The 20,168-nt window shown below is 35.1% G+C and overlaps 2 protein-coding genes across 10 annotated transcripts in view; both read right to left on the bottom strand.

Moving 5' to 3' along the window:
* The window catches only part of LOC128213766 (threonylcarbamoyladenosine tRNA methylthiotransferase-like), a 102,492-nt gene extending 100,666 nt beyond the window's left edge, over positions 1-1,826 (bottom strand). Inside the window, exons 1-2 of one of the 3 annotated variants that reach the window (XM_052919814.1) lie at positions 1,746-1,826; positions 533-701 (exon numbers count right to left, since the gene is read on the bottom strand). In XM_052919814.1, the coding sequence (XP_052775774.1) occupies positions 533-698 (166 nt within the window). In that variant the 5' untranslated portion in view covers positions 699-701; positions 1,746-1,826. Of the gene's footprint in view, positions 1-532; positions 702-1,736 lie in introns of all 3 variants that reach the window. The other 2 variants (XM_052919813.1, XM_052919815.1) reach the window with 2 other exon arrangements.
* Positions 1,827-8,299: 6,473 nt separating this feature from the next.
* Positions 8,300-20,168, bottom strand: part of LOC128213501 (stathmin-3-like) — a 42,321-nt gene continuing 30,452 nt past the window's right edge. For all 7 annotated transcript variants that reach the window (XM_052919256.1, XM_052919260.1, XM_052919258.1 and 4 more), the window contains 5 exons: positions 17,827-17,981; positions 16,133-16,324; positions 14,323-14,463; positions 11,661-11,807; positions 8,300-11,161 (listed from right to left, as the gene is read on the bottom strand). In XM_052919256.1, the coding sequence (XP_052775216.1) occupies positions 11,087-11,161; positions 11,661-11,807; positions 14,323-14,463; positions 16,133-16,324; positions 17,827-17,981 (710 nt within the window). In that variant the 3' untranslated portion in view covers positions 8,300-11,086. The remainder of the gene's footprint in view (positions 11,162-11,660; positions 11,808-14,322; positions 14,464-16,132; positions 16,325-17,826; positions 17,982-20,168) is intronic.

The following is a 20,168-nucleotide window of genomic DNA, read 5'->3' as shown; positions in this document are numbered from 1 at the left end:
AGTACAATAGATTTGTTTTCATTGTAAGCATACTATTCAAATATTTTTTTAGAAGATGTTTTATTCAAGATTTGTTCTTGTTTAAGAAGGACTTTTATGGCTAGAGTGCTGAAATGTTCAACAAATATAAAGATCCTTAATCTCAAAGCTTCGTCTATTACATTCAGTAAAAAAGTTTTCTAAGTGAAAGGGGAAAATATGTCTACAAAATGATGTTACTTGCCATAGATGTTCGTTAAAGGACAACTCTATTATGTTTTTATAATATATGTTTTTTCTTCGCTGTTTTTGAGAAGGGGCCCAGCCCAAGTACAAAATGGAGCACAAAATTTTGTGAGTTTACTTGAACATTGGAGGAAAACTACATGCTTTCTTAAGGAATTAACTGAAAGGAATATAAATATAAATGTCACAGTTGCAGAAGATAAAAACACCAGTATACCAATATTTTTCTTGTAACGAGAAATGAAATATTGCCGTACAATTATCAATCACTATTTAAAAAAAACTGTGATGTACTATGAGGTCTTACCAGGAATTATGCTGTCAGAGGTGATATCTGCATCTTTTGCTTTTCCTTTATACCTACGAGCCTTTGGTACAATGTGTTTCTTATTTCCTGTCCTAATATCTGCATCATGTGAGCCTGATATGATGTCTTCAATGTCATCAACATTGGAATCTGTTGTAACAACCATAGTCTGAAAGTAGTCTAAAATAATTAAAATAGATGTATTATACGGGATTCATCTAATTAATCCCTAAAGTCTAAACGGAGTTGTGCAAAAAAATTGTTGTTTTTTTTAATAAATAGATTGTATTTAAAAAAAGTATCTTATGTTTGAAATAGATAATAAAGGTTTATATTCATATTTTTTTCATGTAAGTGCAAGGATATCTTGCACAAAACAAGAAATAAATGCCATAAAACTCAGGATTTACCTTTCCAACAAAACAAAACTTGACTGACACAGACAACAACTATGCAAAGCATATCAATTCAACCATCTCTGGCAAGCTTTGAGATAGACCTCATAAAAACAATCATAACATTTCGGCCATGGCCGAGTGTTCCGATTGTTCTAAAACTTTGAACTGCAGCCTTGCAGGTGCCCTTCATGTATATATTGTTATGTTTTGACAGAATGAAATGAAGAAAAACACATCAAACTTGTAATAATTTGTTGTATATTTAATTTTATACATATTATTTTATATAATTTATTATAAAATAACATTATCTGGTAATATTCCTTGTTTTTTTATGATATTTTATAGAAACAATATGCTTTAACTGAATCCTGATCGGAACATCTACCCACTTTTGGTACAAAAAAATTGTACGTGTAGAATTTGCCATATCAAAAATTGTAAAAAAAAATCTGTAAACGTACAATTATTTGGACTAAGTGTGAGAGGAGATGATGTAATTTCAAGAAACAAATTTCTGGTCAAGTTAATAACTACCAATAGTCAAAGACAGCTATTTGAATGTAACCATGCATAAATACTTTAAATAAACAACCATTCCAACTATTATTTAACACCAACTGTTCAGTATAAATGATATCTTAAAGACTGACAAATATTTCGGATACAATTTCGGATTAAAGTCATTCAATTTCGCGATCAAAATATAAATGTAATTTAAAACGCGAAAAAATAACTCTAACAAATACTTTGCAATTCATGGATACTTAATATATTCATAAATTAATATATATATAAAGTTATACAGATTTTACTTCTCAAACATCAAAATTCAGTTAAAACCAAAATGTCAACACTGCACCGGAAGTTGTGGCATCTACTGAAGGCTATTTTCCACTAAGTTTTGATAAAGCAAATGTACAGGAGTTCTTTCCCCCAATGTTCAACTGATTGAGGTGGACCCATAATTTTAGACCCTGGCTTAGCCTAAGGATGCAAATTTATCGCATGAAAACAGTTAGTTTACATACAAAAGACTGATTCGCATATTTCCGTACGAAAATTAATGTTTTATGGGTTACTAACAGTTTAAGAAAAATGCATAGCATATGAATTTTTGATCTAGTTTTTTGTCAGCAGTCTTATATCACTGGTTTCCATGGATTTTCGCAAAAACTGGCTCGTTCAAAGACAAAAAAGAAATAAAGTTGTCAAAACGTTCAATCTGTGAGAGAGCAGTTTTAAGTCGCAAGATAGAGATAAACACATTATTACAAAGTGATAAACAATCTTTCTCCAATCTTTCTACAATGTCACTCATTACCACATTACCATGATACTTGATACACCAACACCCATATTGAACTCCGTGAGTAGTACAAGAACAGTTTCCGCCTCGGACGTCAGAGATTGGAGCGCCCTTCCTCCAGGCATGGTTCATGTTACTTTTGTAGACAGATTCATCTCCCATCTGCAGACAAACACAGAATTTTCAAAATTGCTATTGTACATAGGCTATGAAGTGTGGCTTTTTACGGCTTTGTTGGTGTCAACTGGCTTTGTTGGTGTCAACTGCCTGCGTTGCATTACCCAAAAGGCAGTAATGATGGAGAAGTTTGCAAGAAAACGCTATTAGAACTTAGTATTTTCATGCTTTGTCATTTTAAATATTTACAAGGGGAGTCATCCCTTCCATATCCCTTGTTTTGTACATAAATGTTGACATTTCTTTGAGCCACTTCTCTATCAGGTGACTTTGAGACATTTCCATGAAATAACATTTTAAACTAGAGCTATCACATCAGTGTTGATTACCCCTGAATGCTGCCAGGACACAGGAATGCAATGCGTTTCTTTGAAAAGAGGCCATAACTCCAGGTTATTACCCACTGCATTTCAACTTATCATGCTTTACCAAAGTGTGTTATTAAATTAAAAGGTCCACTGAGTAATTAAGAAGTTCAGAGCTGGCAAGAAAAAGTAATAAAGGTAAAAAAAAAATCTGTAGTTATAGCTGCAATAGAGTTATGGTTCGTGTATACTGTTGTACTTTGTCTCATTGTGATTTACCATTGTATGAAGTTTAATTTAATTCCATCCTTCAGTTTTCAAGTTATGTGGACAAGAGAAATAAATAAACGGTAGTTACTCTTTGATTTAGACTTAGCTGAAATAGAATAATGATTCTGGCACACTGAACTTCATTAAGTTCCTATCATTATGCTAGTTGCATATAGCATGAAGTTTACGGTAATTCATTTCAATTCAGTAGTTTTCAAGTTTACCCAGAACAAAGAAACAAAGGCCAATAACTAATTAGCTGAAATAGAGTTATGGTTCATGTACACTGCACTTCCTTTCATTGTGCTCTACCAATGCATGAAGTTTAATAAATTCCATCCAGTAGTTTTCAAGTAATGCCCAGGACAAGAAAACAAAGAGCAATCACTCTGTTTTTAGCTGAAATAGATTTATTGTTCTTGTACACTGCATTTCCTATTATTATGTTCTATCATCGTACGAAGTTTAATTGAATTCCATACATTAGTTTTCAAGTTATGCCGCGGACAAGAAAAATTGCAAAAGACTTACCAACCAATCAACAACAGGGTGACTCCAATTAGTCCAATATACCCTCTCACTTCGTTTTTTGGGGTGTATTACTATATTTTTTATTAGTAAAGATCATCATAACCTAAATATACTGACCTTGAAATAAATGCGTTATATTTACTGACCGTTACCAATATGCATACAATGCTCGAAGACTTTACAACAAGTCGTTCAGAAGTTATTGATTGGAGACAAACTACACCGCCGGCCAATATAATCCGGATGTGTTTACTATGATCTTGGGCGTCACAAAAGGCTGCTTTTTATTTGATGGTTTTATTTAGTAGTTTGCTTTAAGAGCAACATGTCTGGTGAAAACTCTGTGATGCTTCACCCACATTAGGTAACAAGAGCTGTCACAGTATGTGACGAACGCCCCCGAATGTGACATTGACCTACGAACAAGGTCAGTACATGAAAAGTTGATCTTGCCTTTACGTGTCAAATACATAATAAGTTATTTTAAATTGCCTCTGAACATAAAAAATACCACCCATACTTGACAACCCACACTGTTATGTCCTTATATTCAGAATTCCCTTGTGAATAAACACTTAGTGTATCTTTCCCCTTAGAGGTAGGGACATGGGTCTTGCACACGACACGTCGTCTTCGTATGTGGAACACATGTAGCAAGTGATTTTAAAATCTGTCCATACAAGGGAAAAATACAGCCCGGACACGACAACCTATACTCTATGTCCTTATATGCAGCACTCCATTGTGAATAAACACTAAGTGTGACCGTGACCTTTGAGGCAGGGACACGGGTCTTGCACGCGACACGTCGTCTTGGTATGTGGAACACATGTGGCAAGTTATTTTAAAATCTGTCCATACAAGGGAAAGTTACAGCCCGGGCACAACAAACTATACTCTATGTCCTTATATGCAGCACTCCATTGTGAATAAACACTATGTGTGACCTTGACCTTTGAGGCAGGGACACGGGTCTTGCACACGACACGTCGTCTTGGTATGTGGAACACATGTGGCAATTTATTTTAAAATCTGTCCATACAAGAGAAAGTTACAGCCCGGACACGACAACCTATACTCTATGTCCTTATATGCAGCACTCCATTGTGAATAAACACTAAGTGTGACCTTGACCTTTGAGGTAGGGACACGGGTCTTGCAGGCGACACGTCGTCTTGGTATGTGGAACACATGTGGCAAGTTATTTTAAAATCTGTCCATACAAGGGAAAGTTACAGCCCGGACACGACAACCTATACTCTATGTCCTTATATGCAGCACTCCATTGTAAATAAACACTAAGTGTGACCTTGACCTTTGAGGTAGGGACACGGGTCTTGCTTGCAACATGTCGTCTTGGTATTGGTATGTGGAACACATGTGGCAAGTTATTTTAAAATCTGTCCATACAAGAGAAAGTTACAGCCCGGACACGACAACCTATACTCTATGTCCTTATATGCAGCACTCCATTGTGAATAAACACTAAGTGTGACCTTGACCTTTGAGGTAGGGACACGGGCTTTGCACGCGACACGTTGTCTTCGTATGTGGAATACATTTGGCAAGTTGTTTTAAAATCTGTCCATACAAGGGAAAGTTACAGCCCGGACACGACAACCTATACTCTATGTCCTTATATGCAGCACTCCATTGTGAATAAACACTAAGTGTGACCTTGACCTTTGAGGTAGGGACATGGGTCTTGCACGCGACACGTCGTCTTGGTATGTGAAACACATGTACCAATTAAGTTATCTTAAAATCTGTCCATACAAGAGAAAGTTACAGCCCGGACACGACAACCTGTACTCTATGTCCTTATATGCAGCACTCCATTGTGAATAAACACTATGTGTGACCTTGACCTTTGAGGTAGGGACACGGGTTTTGTACGCGACATGTCGTCTTGGTATGTGGAATACATTTGGCAAGTTATTTTAAAATCTGTCCATACAAGGGAAAGTTACAGCCCGGACACGACAACCTATACTCTATGTCCTTATATGCAGCACTCCATTGTGAATAAACACTAAGTGTGACCTTGAACTTTGAGGTAGGGACATGGGTCTTGCACGCGACACGTCGTCTTGGTACGTGGAATACATGTGGCAAGTTATTTTAAAATCTGTCCATACAAGAGAAAGTTACAGCCCGGACACGACAACCTATACTCTATGTCCTTATATGCAGCACTCCATTGTGAATAAACACTAAGTGTGACCTTGACCTTTGAGGTAGGGACACGAATCTTGCACGCCACACGTCTTCTTGGTATGTGGAACACATGTGGCAAGTTATTTTAAAATCTTTCCATACAAGGGAAAGTTACAGAGCCGGACGGACGGACGGTGCGATTTTAATATGCCCACCTTCAGGGGCATAAAAAGCTCTACCGTAACAATGCACCTCATCATGCAAGCTTTTGTGTGCCCAGTCCAGAGGATTCACGAACATTTCCATTTTAACTCCTTTCATTTTATTTTAATCAATGCTTTTCTCTTCAAAATATTGACTTTTGGCATGCAAAATGCATATTTCATTCTGAAATGTTGGATCTTATAGCTTGATTGATAACAGAGCTTATCTACATGGTCCTACTGCTGAGTGGGGGAGATAGTCAAAAGTCCCCTTATTAAAGTGACATTATTTCGATATTATTCGAAATCAATACCTTCACAAACATCATTTTTAACTGATTAACCTTAAACTTCTCCCTAAATAATGCATTTATGGAATATATTAATTACTGATAACAAGATTGTAACCGTGTATTTAATATCAGAAAGCGCAAAAATATTAAATGATTGGTGAGTGCTAAAAGATTTACTGTGGTCTATTAATTTCCAGTCTCATAAGGTAGAAATACCGTTTTTTATGCTCATTTCTCTCAAATTAAACTCCGTATCCTTCAGAAGAACCATAGTTTACAGGAGTACGAGTGCATCTTTAAGTAAATGATACTCAACTTTCCTTACCTCTTTTGAAGGTTATTTTCCAAAAATATTGTACAAGTTGTTCAGATAGCTATAATTTTCACACTTATTCTTCTTCACAGTATGGTTTAGGTTATTATTGCAAACAGATTGTTGGACAGTGATCTTGTCTTTCAAAATCAGATTTATTTCCATCAACTATTTTTACAAACCTGTGGAGTGTGTCACAAAAGAATATCTGATTGACGACCCAAAACTCCTTTCGGAGCCTTTTCTAGCGTTGGGTACCCCTACTAATACTTGATAGCTTAAGAGCATTCAAGATATATTGTCAGCAAATACAGTGGAGATTCGCCCATTTCCCTTTTGGGACCAGGTTGTTCAATATCAGTGTTGTGCATTCTTGGCTGTAGTAGTGCATCTATTAGGGTAACCAGTTATGGGTCATGTTGTCCAATTTCAGACTAAGACTTCTTTATCTGTACTTAATCAAGGAAACTTGATGGTCAATGCAAAAGACCACTTGGACCAGTGCTCGAGCCAGGATTTATATAGGCATGGTGGAAGGTCAGCAATATTCAATGCATTGGATAAATATGCCTTGGATAAATATACGAGGATCAATTTTATGTAAGCTTTTGACCATTTTCTTTTACTATTGCAATTGAATCATCGGGTGTCCAGTCTCTTTAATGCGGCACTTGTAAGGGTCTATATTCAATTCATATTGTGTATGTATTGTAACTACTTTCAATACATGTAGTTTGTTATGAATACCGTAACTGCTATTTTTTCTTTCGTGTCTCAAGTATGTACATTATTTCTTTTACTTATTTCTTAAAACTTACTTGACAATATGTCCAATGAATTTTAAATCTAGTTAAAAAATGCTGTCAAACAACAGGGCACAGCGGCGCATAGTAAAATGGGCGCAGCATGTCAGAAAGACAGCCTGATACAAAGTGCCCTTTTTATTTGTAGCACCCTGTCCCTTTTCTGCAGCACCAGGTCCTTTTTAAATAAAACCTGGCGAAACCCCCTCGTCTCTAATCAAGTAATAATGGGTAAACACTGTACGAAGTTTCATGTGAGTATCTAGAACTGGGCCCATATCAAATACCTAAAACTAGGCCCGTATTCAATAACGTCCTGAATAGGCGTGTCGAGACTCGGGCTCAGAATGCAAAATTTTAATTATGTTGTGAAAATCATAATATAGGAGCAAATCTATTCAAAAGCTGCATCTATCACAAATGAGCTGTCCTACCATCAGGCACACATATTTTGTCAAAATAAGTCATATTTTAGATATTTTAAAACATTTAAGAATTCAGTTTTCTTATCCCCGAGTCTTAAAGCTGCACTCTCACAGATTGAACTTTTTATATATTTTTTTTTTGTCTTGAAACGAGCCAATTTTTGCGATAATCCATGGAAATCATTTATAAAAGACTGCTGACAAAAGATTGGATCGCAGATTTTTATATTTCAGTTAAAAAATTGATGCTTTGTGCATTGTTCTTAAACCGTTAGAAACGGTTTAAGCCATAAAACATTAATTTTCGAAAGGAAATATGAAAAACTATGTTCTGATTTTGTGTCAGCAATCTTATATCATTGGTTTGAAGATGTTTACGAAAAAAATTGCTCTTTCCAAGACAAAAAGTAAAAAAGTTGTAAAAATGGTAAATCTGTGAGAGTGCAGCTTTAATTTCAGATAGTGAATATTGGCCTAGGTTCGAGTTATGTTCTAGGTTTAAGTTTTTACACAACCATACGCTCTGAAAGAATCTTAACTTTTTTTTTTTAAAAACACTCCGGCTAGAAAAAACCCGACTAAATTGTTTTATGAACAAGTTTAATAGCAGCAGATGAAGTTTCTACAAAAAGTTACATCATATATAAGGCTAAACTGGATATTGCATGCATAACCACAGCACTTAAACTTATTTGAGGCAGTAAATTCACAACACGGATGAATGGAATGGATACTTGTAGTTAAAAATGAACAAATAAAAAACATTTTAAAGATGAAAAAATGATGCAACGATACACATGTTGGAAATAATTTAGTGGCAACTGACAATTTTTGTATTGTAACATAAATGTGAGTTGTTTTGAATGTTTTTGTAAAGCAAGTGAAATGAATGATTTTAGTTTTCATTTTTCTACAAAAAAATGTGATGGGGGGAAAAGTAATGACATTGTTGCAACAATAAAGTTACCATGAAAAACGTGAAGATGAATTATCAATATGGCGCATATTTAGAGACTAGAAAAAATCGTAAATACTTTCACAAGAAACACGTGGATTTCACAAGTGACAACAAAAACTGCATTGATTCACATTGCTGATTATTTTGCTATGCATTTCTGTTCCAATATATTTAGTTGTGAAACATCAACGTTGAAATAATTGTCAACCAAAATTCCTATATTCCGTGGTACATGACACATAGCTACATCAATAACAGGTTAACAAAGGCATGTTTAAAGCAAAAAATCTTACAATATTAGAATACATAACAAGTCATTTTGCTTTGGTAACTATCCCACCTAAATATTTATTCTTTTTTAAGGTAACAGACTAACAGATATTTTCTTGATATGATAAGTTTAAACTTGATTTACATTTATAACCATCGTGAAGAAAGTTATATTAATTTATCCTAAGTCACTCTCTTGCACCCGAGTATTGTTTTGTGTTGTGGAAAAAAAAAGGAGTACCCAGAAAAACTGTCAGGCTTGGTGACCACCAGCAAAACTCACATTTGCCCGGGCTTGGAAAAGAACCCGGGACACCTTGGTGATATGATTGTCAAATGTACAGAATAAAGCCTAAAAAAGAGTCGTGTTACAACATAAATGGGTCTGTTGATCCCGATAATTCATAAAAACAAATTGTATCCGAAAATCTTTAACGTGAAATGATCCAACAGACATACCTTATGCATCCAAAGATTTGCGAAAATAATCTTTGGTCAAGGTTGCGAAAATACTACCAAAACATTCATGCATTATATGAAATTCTAGTAAGTCAAAACAAAGAATTATTATTCAGAGGTAAACATTAGTTAGGTTAATTGAAACACAGACTGTTTTTTAGGCCTTAGAACTGATTTGTCCAATCATCTGCTGGGCATACAAGAATATTGTAAACCAATCCAATCTACTTTTTATCAAAATCTATACTAGTGTATTTACATTGTTCAGGCTTAAATTTAGAAGAAAACATTTCAAATTTAATTTTCCAAAAATTCAGCTCAATAAAAAAATCAAAAAAATCTTGTAAAGTTTGAAAGAAGGTTAGGCCAAGATAATATACATCTGCTTGGTAGAGCTAGTTTCCAGTGCATCAAACTATTTAAAACTCCTTTAAACATATGTGAAATACAACCAAAACCAGTGTCAATGAAAAATACCACACAAAGCGGTCACATTCCTATGCAACAAAACAACATGAGATTCAAAAGATATCAATATAATTACTATGACAAAACATAATGATTATCTTTGTTTAACATACTTGTCAGAACTATTATTTAAGCCTTTTGCTCTTTTTCATACAATAAAACATGAGATGAACAATGTTGTGAAATTGTGATGTCTGGTAGCCTTCTTTTGGTATCATTTTAAAGCACTTAAAGCTGCACTATCACAGATTGAACATTTCAATTTTTTTTTAATTTTTGACTTGGAACGTGTCATTTTTTGCGAAAACGCATGGTATACAGTGAAATAATACTGCTGACAAAAAAAAGATCGCAGGCTTTCATAATTATGTTAAAAATTAATGTTTTATTCATCTTTCTTAGAGCGTTAGTAATGCTTTGAGCTCTAACAGCCTGAACAGAAATAGGAAAAACTGCGATCTGATCTTTTGCTAGCAGTCTTATATCACTGGTTTTCAGATATTTACGCAAAAATTGGCACATTCCTCAACAATTTTTTTTTTTTTAAAAACTGGTCAAAATGTGAGAGTGCAGCTTTAATGTGTAGATTAAGAATATGTAAAATATTATATCGAAATAAGTATTACAAACATTATGTTTTGGCCTTTGAACATTTCAATTCTGATTTTTTTTTAAATAAAGAAATAAAATACAAACTGCCTCAACTTTATCTGTAATGTATTTTCGATATTTTAATTTTACATATTAGAAATCAGTGAGCTCTATCTATTTAGGGAAAACCAAAATCAAATGGGGAAACAAGGCATTAAAATTTAACGTTACAGCCATGGCACGATTAAACATTTTTTTATTCATACATCAAATACCTTAGTTGTTCAAATTACAATAAATGAAACAGCACAATAACGGAGTAGCACTTTTTGATGTAAGTCAGTAAGAATATAACAAAGGCCAAGAGGTTAATACAATACCATCTTAACTACAATTTTTTTTTTCGTAGTTACATTAGTATTGAACTAAACACTTGTGATGGTCTACAATATTGATTCCAATTGATCTCAGTCTGTTTGGTCCCAGTTTACAAGTAGAATCGTGAGGAACAGTTACATTCCAAGTGCTTCCACTATTAATTTCACTTCAACCCTTTTCGCCATCATCTCCTAGATTGAGAATTCACATTATGTACAAGTCTGAGTGGCGAGCCTATGTGACTCGTTACTGGTCGGGTGTGGAGTCACCGCTGGACTGCAGGGCAGTCTTGTTTTTGCGAACTTCCTCAATCTTCTTCTCCTGAAAGGTTTGTATTAAAGAGTTTTATCAATTGTTTATTTTTTTTCTTCAAAATCTGGTAAGAATCCTGCAACCAAAATCAATGCTGCTTCCAATTCAGAAACCATTTTTTCCCCCCCCCCGATATCAATTGATCAGCGGAAAGCAGTCTACTTACATTTTTTTTAAATATGATTATTTTTCAGTATTTTATAATGTCTCATGTTATTTATTTGGATAACATCATACACGTGCGTCAACTTGAGTGTTGACTGTTCCCTAGATGTTTATAAAATTCACAAGAGCTAGACATTAAAAAAAGGTTACTCCATCTCGACCGTCTGATAAGCATTTGGCAAACTCTTACATCAATAACACAAGAATCCTTGACAAACATCAATAAATAAACATCCCCACTGGATAACTGCATAGAAACCTTACCTTCCATCATCAAATGGCGCTGACGTTGACTAACATTACAACACCAATAAAATGAATGTGATCAAACCAAATTTCTTACGTGTTCTTGGAACTTTTTCTTCTGATCTGATAGGAAGTTTTCCCGGTTTTTGAGAGCCTTCTGTAGTTTTTCAAGAACCTTCTCTTCGGAGAATTTGCTTCGTGAGAGCTGCTCGTTGGCTTTTACCACTTCCTCAACGTGTTTTTCCTGAAGGGGCACAATACAGATATCGCGTATTGCAACAAAAACACACACATGCTCAATGTAGTGTCAAATCATTTATTCTCCATGAAGTTAACTTGAATAATAATTGTGTTGTCAATTTAGAAATTTGAAACCTGAAGACTTTTGAACAAACTAGAGCTGCCACAGGAGCCACATGCTAGTTGCTTCCAATGCTTCCTGGACACAGGAATGGTTAACTATTTCTTTGAAAAGAGGGGCAATAACCTCAACTCTGTCAATTTGACAAAAGCAACTTATGATCTGGCCAACTGAATACAAGCTCACTCCTAAAGTCAAATTTTTGTTTTGTTGGCTTAATACAAACATTTCAGATATTATCTACTATTATGAAAATATCTCTCTTTTTTTTTTTAAATCCGAAACTTCAATTTTTACACTATATAACAAGAGCTGTTGCTGTAAGTGATGAATGCCCCAATGTGCCAGACAGATCAATCAAATATGGCTGTATTCAGGATGAGCTAATCTAAGTTTTAACATATATGCAGGACCCCATGATTGCAGACTTCAAGTGAGGATGATAAGAGATAAGGACATGTGTTTTGTACCTGTCATGTTGCCTTAATGGGTTGAACATCTGTGCCATATTTTTTTTAAATCCTCCCTTGCACGACAAATTACAGCCCAGACACAACCACCTTACATTCTGTAATTATTACTCATTAAGTTAAATTATCTTGACCTTTGAGTTAGGAATGTGGGTCATGCACAAGACTCGCTTTCGGTATATGCCAAAAAATCTGTGTCAGGTAATTTCAAATCCCCCTAAGGACTTTTTCTATAGTACCAACGGGTCTGACTATCGAACCCATTACCAAAGTAAAATTTATGATATTTTTCCCAATCTGCTTTTTTTTCCTTCTTTCTCCGGAAGTCTTTTTACCTTTACTGGCTCATTACAACATCCTATTAAATTATGTGATGTAAAGTTTTGGGGTTAATTGATTTAAAAAATCATTCGATTTTCATCACATTCAGAGATCGGTATGAAATTTTATCAGTCATAATTTATTGCAACAGATATTTACAAGGATTGATATTTCAGCTATTTTGGGTCTTTTAAAAGGAAAAAAAAACCTTATTATTAAATAATTTCCTCATTTGCAGGAGACTAGACAACTTGTTCTTTTTACTGTAAAATTTCCCAATTTCGGCATTCCCCCCCCCCCCCAAAATTGTCTAGGGTCTTTTTCCCACAATGGGCAGAAAAAGCCCTGCCCCTGTGCATGACCTAGTTACAGCACAGACACAGCCTATTCCCTATACGAATATATGTAGTATTCAACAAGAAAACATTGTCCTTCAGGGTATGGACATGGTCTTGGGCCTGGCACGTGCCTCTCTTTGCCTTACATCTGTGCTAAGTTATTTCAAAATTGCATCCTGCATGACAAAGTCACAGCCAAGAAGACTAACACACAAAGAAATGGACCTAAGGACGGTGCAATTTTAATATGTCCACCTTCAGGGTGTAAAACAAGCTCAACCCAATAGCCCTATCTATTCATAATTCAAGCAACCGTATGAGTCAGCATTTTTTTTTTTATCTCAAGTCTTGAAGCAAAAAAAAAAAAAAAAAATGGTTTTTCTTAAGTTATAACTAGGACTTGCTTGTCAAGATTCTGTTTGCAAAAGAAATTTTCAATGAGATACAATGTTCCTGGCAATTGTGGAAATGCATTACGTTGAATCCCAGACAGGTTTTTATTACAGACTGAGTCAAAGAGATGACTAAGCGTAATGAATAAATGATTAACTACCACTTGCAGACAGCATTGGTTATATAGATCGGAAGGCGAAGTAATGATCAATGAATGAAAAAACATAAAACAATCAGGGTTGTTTGTAAGATTGCTACTCTATTAAATTAAAGATTTAATCAATGGATGAAAGTAAAACAATATATATGGAGGCTCTTCAGCAGTGTGCCATAGAAAAGAAGGAATAAAATGGGAGCATTTTGACAGATTAGGACCTAAAATATTGTGTTATTTGCAAGAAAAAATAGGAAAAACAGGGATTTTATACATCTGTTTAAGCTAATTTTAAATCAATTTCGCAATATAAAATTGTTGAAAAAAAAATATAGCCATCAGGCCATCTCCAGGTCCGCAATAGTTCAATTGAATATCAGAATCTTTCACAAGAAAATGTAAGATTAACAGGTTTTAACTAAAAGTACGAAAAAAATATAAGGCCTTTTTGAATAGAAGGGAAAGTAGGGACTTCCGCGGGAGAGCCTGTATCTACACAACAAAAAAACTCCCATTGAAAGTGTTACAGAACATAAACTTTAAAATTAAACAGATCTTTTTTTTCTTAACTATATTGTAATCAATGACATTGAGCCAAAATCTATTAAATTTCTATTCAAGTGCCAATTGTTGCTATGCAATGTTTTGCAGAACTTTGCCGACCAACTTTGGCTGACGTCCTATAGCTGCATCACAATGTTACTGTGGCGCCAACTACTCACATGATCGCGGAGTTTCTGCAACATGGCCTCAATCTGGGCTTGGCGTTTCTCCGACTTCTGTTCGAGGTTCTGTTGAATCCGCTTCTCCAATTCCTTTGTCATCTCCTCTGACTTTCGACACGTCTCCTCCACTTTCAGTAACTACACGACACAACACATTCTTACAATACTGTTTTAACTCGTATGAATTCACAAAGTTATTACAGTATTGTCTACAGCTTTTAAGAAGGTTGGCTCAATGTAAAACATAAAAGGATCACTCGATCAGGGCTTTCACATAATTCCAAAACAGGGGCAGCTTCTAGCTCACATTGACAATTCTACATTTGTTTTGAGGAAATACTGTATTAGCCGATTTTTGGACCATCTTGTGTCTAGTCCTTTCAAAGGATCTTAGAACTTTAAAACCTTAAATGTGCGGGAACATCACAAATGGCAAAAAGTAGATTTTATTAATTTACTCAACAATGTATTCATCTTTAAAACTGTCTTAAGTTGAATTCACACAAATATACAGCAAAATTATGAAAATATGGCTTTTGGGATCACTTCAATTAACACCTGAGATCTTGATTGAGACAGACTCCAGAAGGGCCAAGTTTCTCCGCATCTAAATTGAGGACTCAATGCTTTTTTTAGAAGATTTTTATATACTCCATGTAGGCACCATTGCATCAAATCAAAAGTCAAATATTGCATGAAATGTTGAAGGCAATTTACAAACATTTCAGATTTCTTAAAATCAGTATGTCTCTAGCAGAGTGAAAGCCCTGTAAGTGATTTTTATTACTTAAAACTCAACTAATGAAATAGAATTTCATCTAAAAAGGAAAAATATGAATTATATATCTTCTAAGTCTTCATCATTCCATAGGCCTTAAAAAAAAGATTTGTTTCTGGTCACCTGACCAACATCATATGTTTGCCATAGACTCAATTTTATCTTGCCCCCTCCCCCAAAATGCAGTCTATGGCTACTATTCTAATTTCACAACTAGATTTATTGCAGCAACAAATGGTGCATTCTTGGTTCCATGACATTGAAACACCCTTAGATGGTAATTTAACATGCCTTTTTGAAAAACCAAAAACCAAAACAAAAAACACCCTATCATCAAATCATTTTGGGTATGTGACCAAAAACAAACCTATTTTTTTAGGCCTTATAAAACTGTTTCAAAGAAGAAATTCAATATCACACAAATCAAAATAAGAAAACAATAATTACAAGTCTACACATCTATATCCTTAAGCAAACAAAGGATTTTTGTCATGCAAATGATATTTAAATCACAACAATAAGAATATCAAATACTACTTACTGTCAATGCGTTTTTATCAGACTTCTCATCTTAGTCCATTTCTGCTAGGTAATGAAATTTTAGAACTCCAAGAATGATTCTTAGAGGGAAAAATCAATGAATAAATTTTCATAAATATTACTCACCTTTTTTTAGCACCACTGTATTCTGACCTCCGAAAATATTCGAGCAATGATCAAGGCCCATTACACCCTGTTGTTTACATTGGTTCCAATAATGATAAATTTGAGAACAAAAACTGCCATGTTTCAAGTTTACAAGGAATGCAAGTAACTGGCATATTTAATACACAATACCTTACATTGTGCTAAAAACTACCAACCTTTTGCCATCTGGTACACACTTGTTAGAGGCACAACTACTCCTGCTGGCCAGATTCTCGCATTCAGAATCCACGTGCCCCCGTCGTCTTAACAGTTACATCAATGGCCAATGACCTATTTCAGCAGTACTCAAAAGCTAATGGCCCAGGTACTCCCAGTACTCACATGTTCGCGGAGTCTGCTCTGTAGGGCCTGTATCTGAGCGTCGCGGTTCTCCTTGTTAACCTCCATGGAGCGACGCAGCTTCTCCTGTGTGACACGGGCAAACTCTTCCTTCTCCTGCTGTGTCTTGGCCAGAGCTTCCTGGGCGCGCTCCTTGGCCTTGGCAATAGGGGCCAGCTTTTCAGCCTCCACTGACTGAAAATAAACACCATGCAATGTCATAATAGTTGATATAATGAAACCATATCTATTGTAGGTAACATGCAGAGAGATTTAGAAATGATATCAGACTACCTTCCCCATTACAGTAAAACGAAATTCAATTATTCTTTTTGTGACTCCTTGCACCTAGTCCCAGGCAAGAATTTGTGCTCAAATTACTTTCGAAAAATGTCTTCGCCAGAAAAACCTCGAGTATACATGATTTAAGGCCCTATTTCAACAAGATATCATAGACGTTAACCTAACACTGCTTAAGGGTGTAATCCTTGAATCTGTGTGCCCACACGGTGCTCTGTTTCCACGTTTTCACAGAGGCACTATTCCACGCATCCGTAATCCATGGGTACTTTAATACCAACATTAATAGTATATGATTTGTTTCCATTGGATAAATCAGATAAATGTACAACCATGAGGAAACATATATCAAGTTCAACACCATAAACTCATAATTTTAAGATTCCCTGAATGTTAGTATCTTTTTCACAACTTCTGCTTTTATGGTTGAATCGCATATGGTTTCACGCCAGCAAATGACCTTTGCATGCACGAAAAAAATCGCTCACACCTTGATTTTTCAGGGAAGCGAACACAGGACATATGCGCACACAGAATTGAATAGCGACAACTGGTTTTGCTTGTTCCAATTTTTGCGCACATGTATGCAGAGTTCTTTATTGAAATGGGGCCCTGATGCTTTTATATGTTGTTATTTTTATGAGATTTTGGGTGTTAAATAAATAGCTCAGCTAGAAGTGATCAAACTTGAACCCAGAACTATACAATACAATTCTTTATAGCCTTAGGGCTGATGAAAAGAAGTGAATATCAAATGATGTTCCCAGTAACGTACCCATAACGCATTGCACTTATGTAATATAACCCAATTTCGCTCTATTAACTTAGTGTCAAACATTTTACCAATAATAATAATAAATAAAATCTCAAATTAATAAATAAAATCTTGATTTTTGTTGACACATTTGTCATGTGATCAAGACATCTTACTCTCTTTCCTTTCGATACATCATATTATGAAACCAGCTATGGAAAAGCCATAAAGCTTATTTCATATTTTTTGGCATAAAATGACATCTCATGTAAGATCCTATCATAACTATACAAGGAATGTGATTGACCTGGCAGTTGAAAGGCTGAAACCATTTTTGCGATCGTTTTTTTGGGCACTTCATGCCTCCAATGGGAGGTCAAATTGGGTGAAGCACCTTTTTAGAAAGCCCTTGGAGGGTTCTCTTGACTTGAAATTTTTAACAAACTAGCACAAATTCTGACAACAAGTAAAGAAACAAACCAAAGAAACCAGTTAACTTTTTTTAGTCATAAAAACAACCTTTTAAAAAATAATTTTGTTTTGGTCCAATGAGCCATTAGATCCGTGAAAATCAGCGAATGCGGACAGATCACTTCCCTGTAGAGTGAGAGAAAGCAATAGCTGCATAGAGTTTGATACTAACCAGTCTCCTCTCCTCAGCTTCCTGTAGTTTGCGAACAATGTCGCCGTGGGTGATGCCCTTATCCTTGGGTGGGGAAGAGGGGCGGGGCATGTCACCCTCAGCGGGCTTCAAGATCACCTCGTACGCCAAACCTCCAGTGTTAACCTTCTTGTTTTCTGTAAAAGGCCATGTCAAGATTCAGATTCAATACTTGTTTATGGTCAGATCAATATTGATGAATTTATTTAACAACCTAACATAAACAGGCAAATATCTTAATTAAATCTCATATCCTATGCTTATGTATGAAAAGAACTTTGCCATCAATTTTTGGTTTGACTTTCTAATTCTAAACAGTCATGATTTGGTCATTCATTCTATAGATTTGAATACATTAGATAGAAGGAATTTGTATCTAGTTCTTTATATAAAGTCTGTCTGGTTTGTTCTTCTATTGTCATAGGCTAGTGGCCATGCTATATTTCTATAGAATACAATGCACTGCCAGCAAATATCACAATCAAATTAGATGAAACAGCTATAAACTTCGCAACGTAGGCGTCAATCTGACTGAAGCTTTTACATCTTTTAACATCATAAACTTGGAAAGCGCACAATCATGCACACCACAAGGGGAAGCTGCCATCGCTGACGAAGCATATTGATTGGAAGGTCTCAAAACGTGCAGCATGCCCATAAGCTTGTTCCCATAAAGTTTCCATTATGTACATCATACATGTAGATGTCTAGACAGCAGCTTCTGGTAAATAATCTTGGATGCAGTCCATTTTCCAACCTATTCTACATATATTTGATCTGTATATCAAAATTTTACATATATATATATCGTCTGTATATCAAAATTTTACACCATAAAACCTGAACACCATAAGTGGACACAAGCACCCATCAGTTTAGTTTATTGACTATTCTCGGTTGAACATTATCAAGGGGGGCAATTCTGCAAATGTACAGTCAGACAGTCATAGAAATTAGAATTAGGATGAACAAGCTCTAACATTATACTGGTTATACTGGTGCTTGGAACAAAAAAATCAGCAAGCCCTGCTATATACAGTTAATGAAATAAGACTTTTGGATGAACAAGCCTGAATTCTTATAATGTTGCTTAGCATCAAAATTTTTAACAAGCCCTACTATATAAAATTCAGAATTTGAGCAAGCCTGGAAGACATTTTACCAGTGCAGGGCATGCAGGCTTGTGTAAATCTCGACCACTGTATATAAAATCCAGGATTTTAGCAAGCCTGGAAAGAATTTTACCAGTACCAGTGTAGAGTTTGCAGACTTGTGCTAATTTCAATCACTTCAAACACGGGTATTATTACCTCAGACGCATGCATAGTCATTTCAACAATATACACTAGAATTCTGTTATTGGGATGTGCTACAATCAAATTATCTAGTAAAGGTAACCATAACCTAGACAATCTGAACTGTTATCAACTGCCCATGATCCATGTAAATACCAAGTTTAAAATATAACAGTAATTCAAGAGTAATCGATCTGAATGAAACTCGTGAAGCCAACGCGGCTGCGGCCGCCACCAGACAAAGTAATCCCTTAGTGTCAAAATGCCAAAACTATGCAAAATAAGTTGCATCTTAAGCTGAAAAGAAGCAAAAAGAAGCAAAAAGAAGCAAGGGAATCTCCCAAACTAATTAACATTAATTGCATTTATCAATGCAAATGTCAAAGCCCATTTTAAGTCATTTTGATCAAAATATGTTGATTACAAGATGGACCAAGAATTCTTTGAATCTTTGCTAATCTATGTGCATGTAAAGGAAAGGTGAATACTACATAGAAAAACTTTTTGCTGTTTCCACATCTAAGGGTTTTCTCCAGATATTTTGGAAAAAGGACCCTCATTAAAAATGGGGATAATTACAGCTTTTCGCGTCTTTGCAAAATTAAAAACACCTACAATTTGGTATAAAATAAAATGACAGTTGAAATTGTGCAAGTTGTATTTAAATACTCTTTTTTTCAGGACGGTAAAAAATACTAAAACATGTTGTGTTTTTTTAATAATACGCCATTAAAAAAGCACCAAACCGCCTTTAGCAGTTGACAATCAGAATTGCTTTATTAGTAAAGAGTTGGAAAATGGGAAAACAGCAAAAACTTTCTAAATTCAAAACAGAATTACAACTCCAGAGATCTGCAAGCAAATGCCAATTTTTTGTGCATTTTGGCAAGATGATAGTGACCATAACAACAATACCAAGAATGCCTCGATTAAAACCTCGATTAATGACTTTGAAACAGTCAGACTATTGTTGTTATATAAAAGTAAATAATCATTTTGAAACAAAGAACAAGAGTGCGAAAAAATATA

Source organism: Mya arenaria, chromosome 13, assembly GCF_026914265.1.
Source record: "Mya arenaria isolate MELC-2E11 chromosome 13, ASM2691426v1".
Classification (NCBI taxonomy): domain Eukaryota; kingdom Metazoa; phylum Mollusca; class Bivalvia; order Myida; family Myidae; genus Mya; species Mya arenaria.
This window is presented reverse-complemented; position numbering and strand designations above follow the sequence as displayed.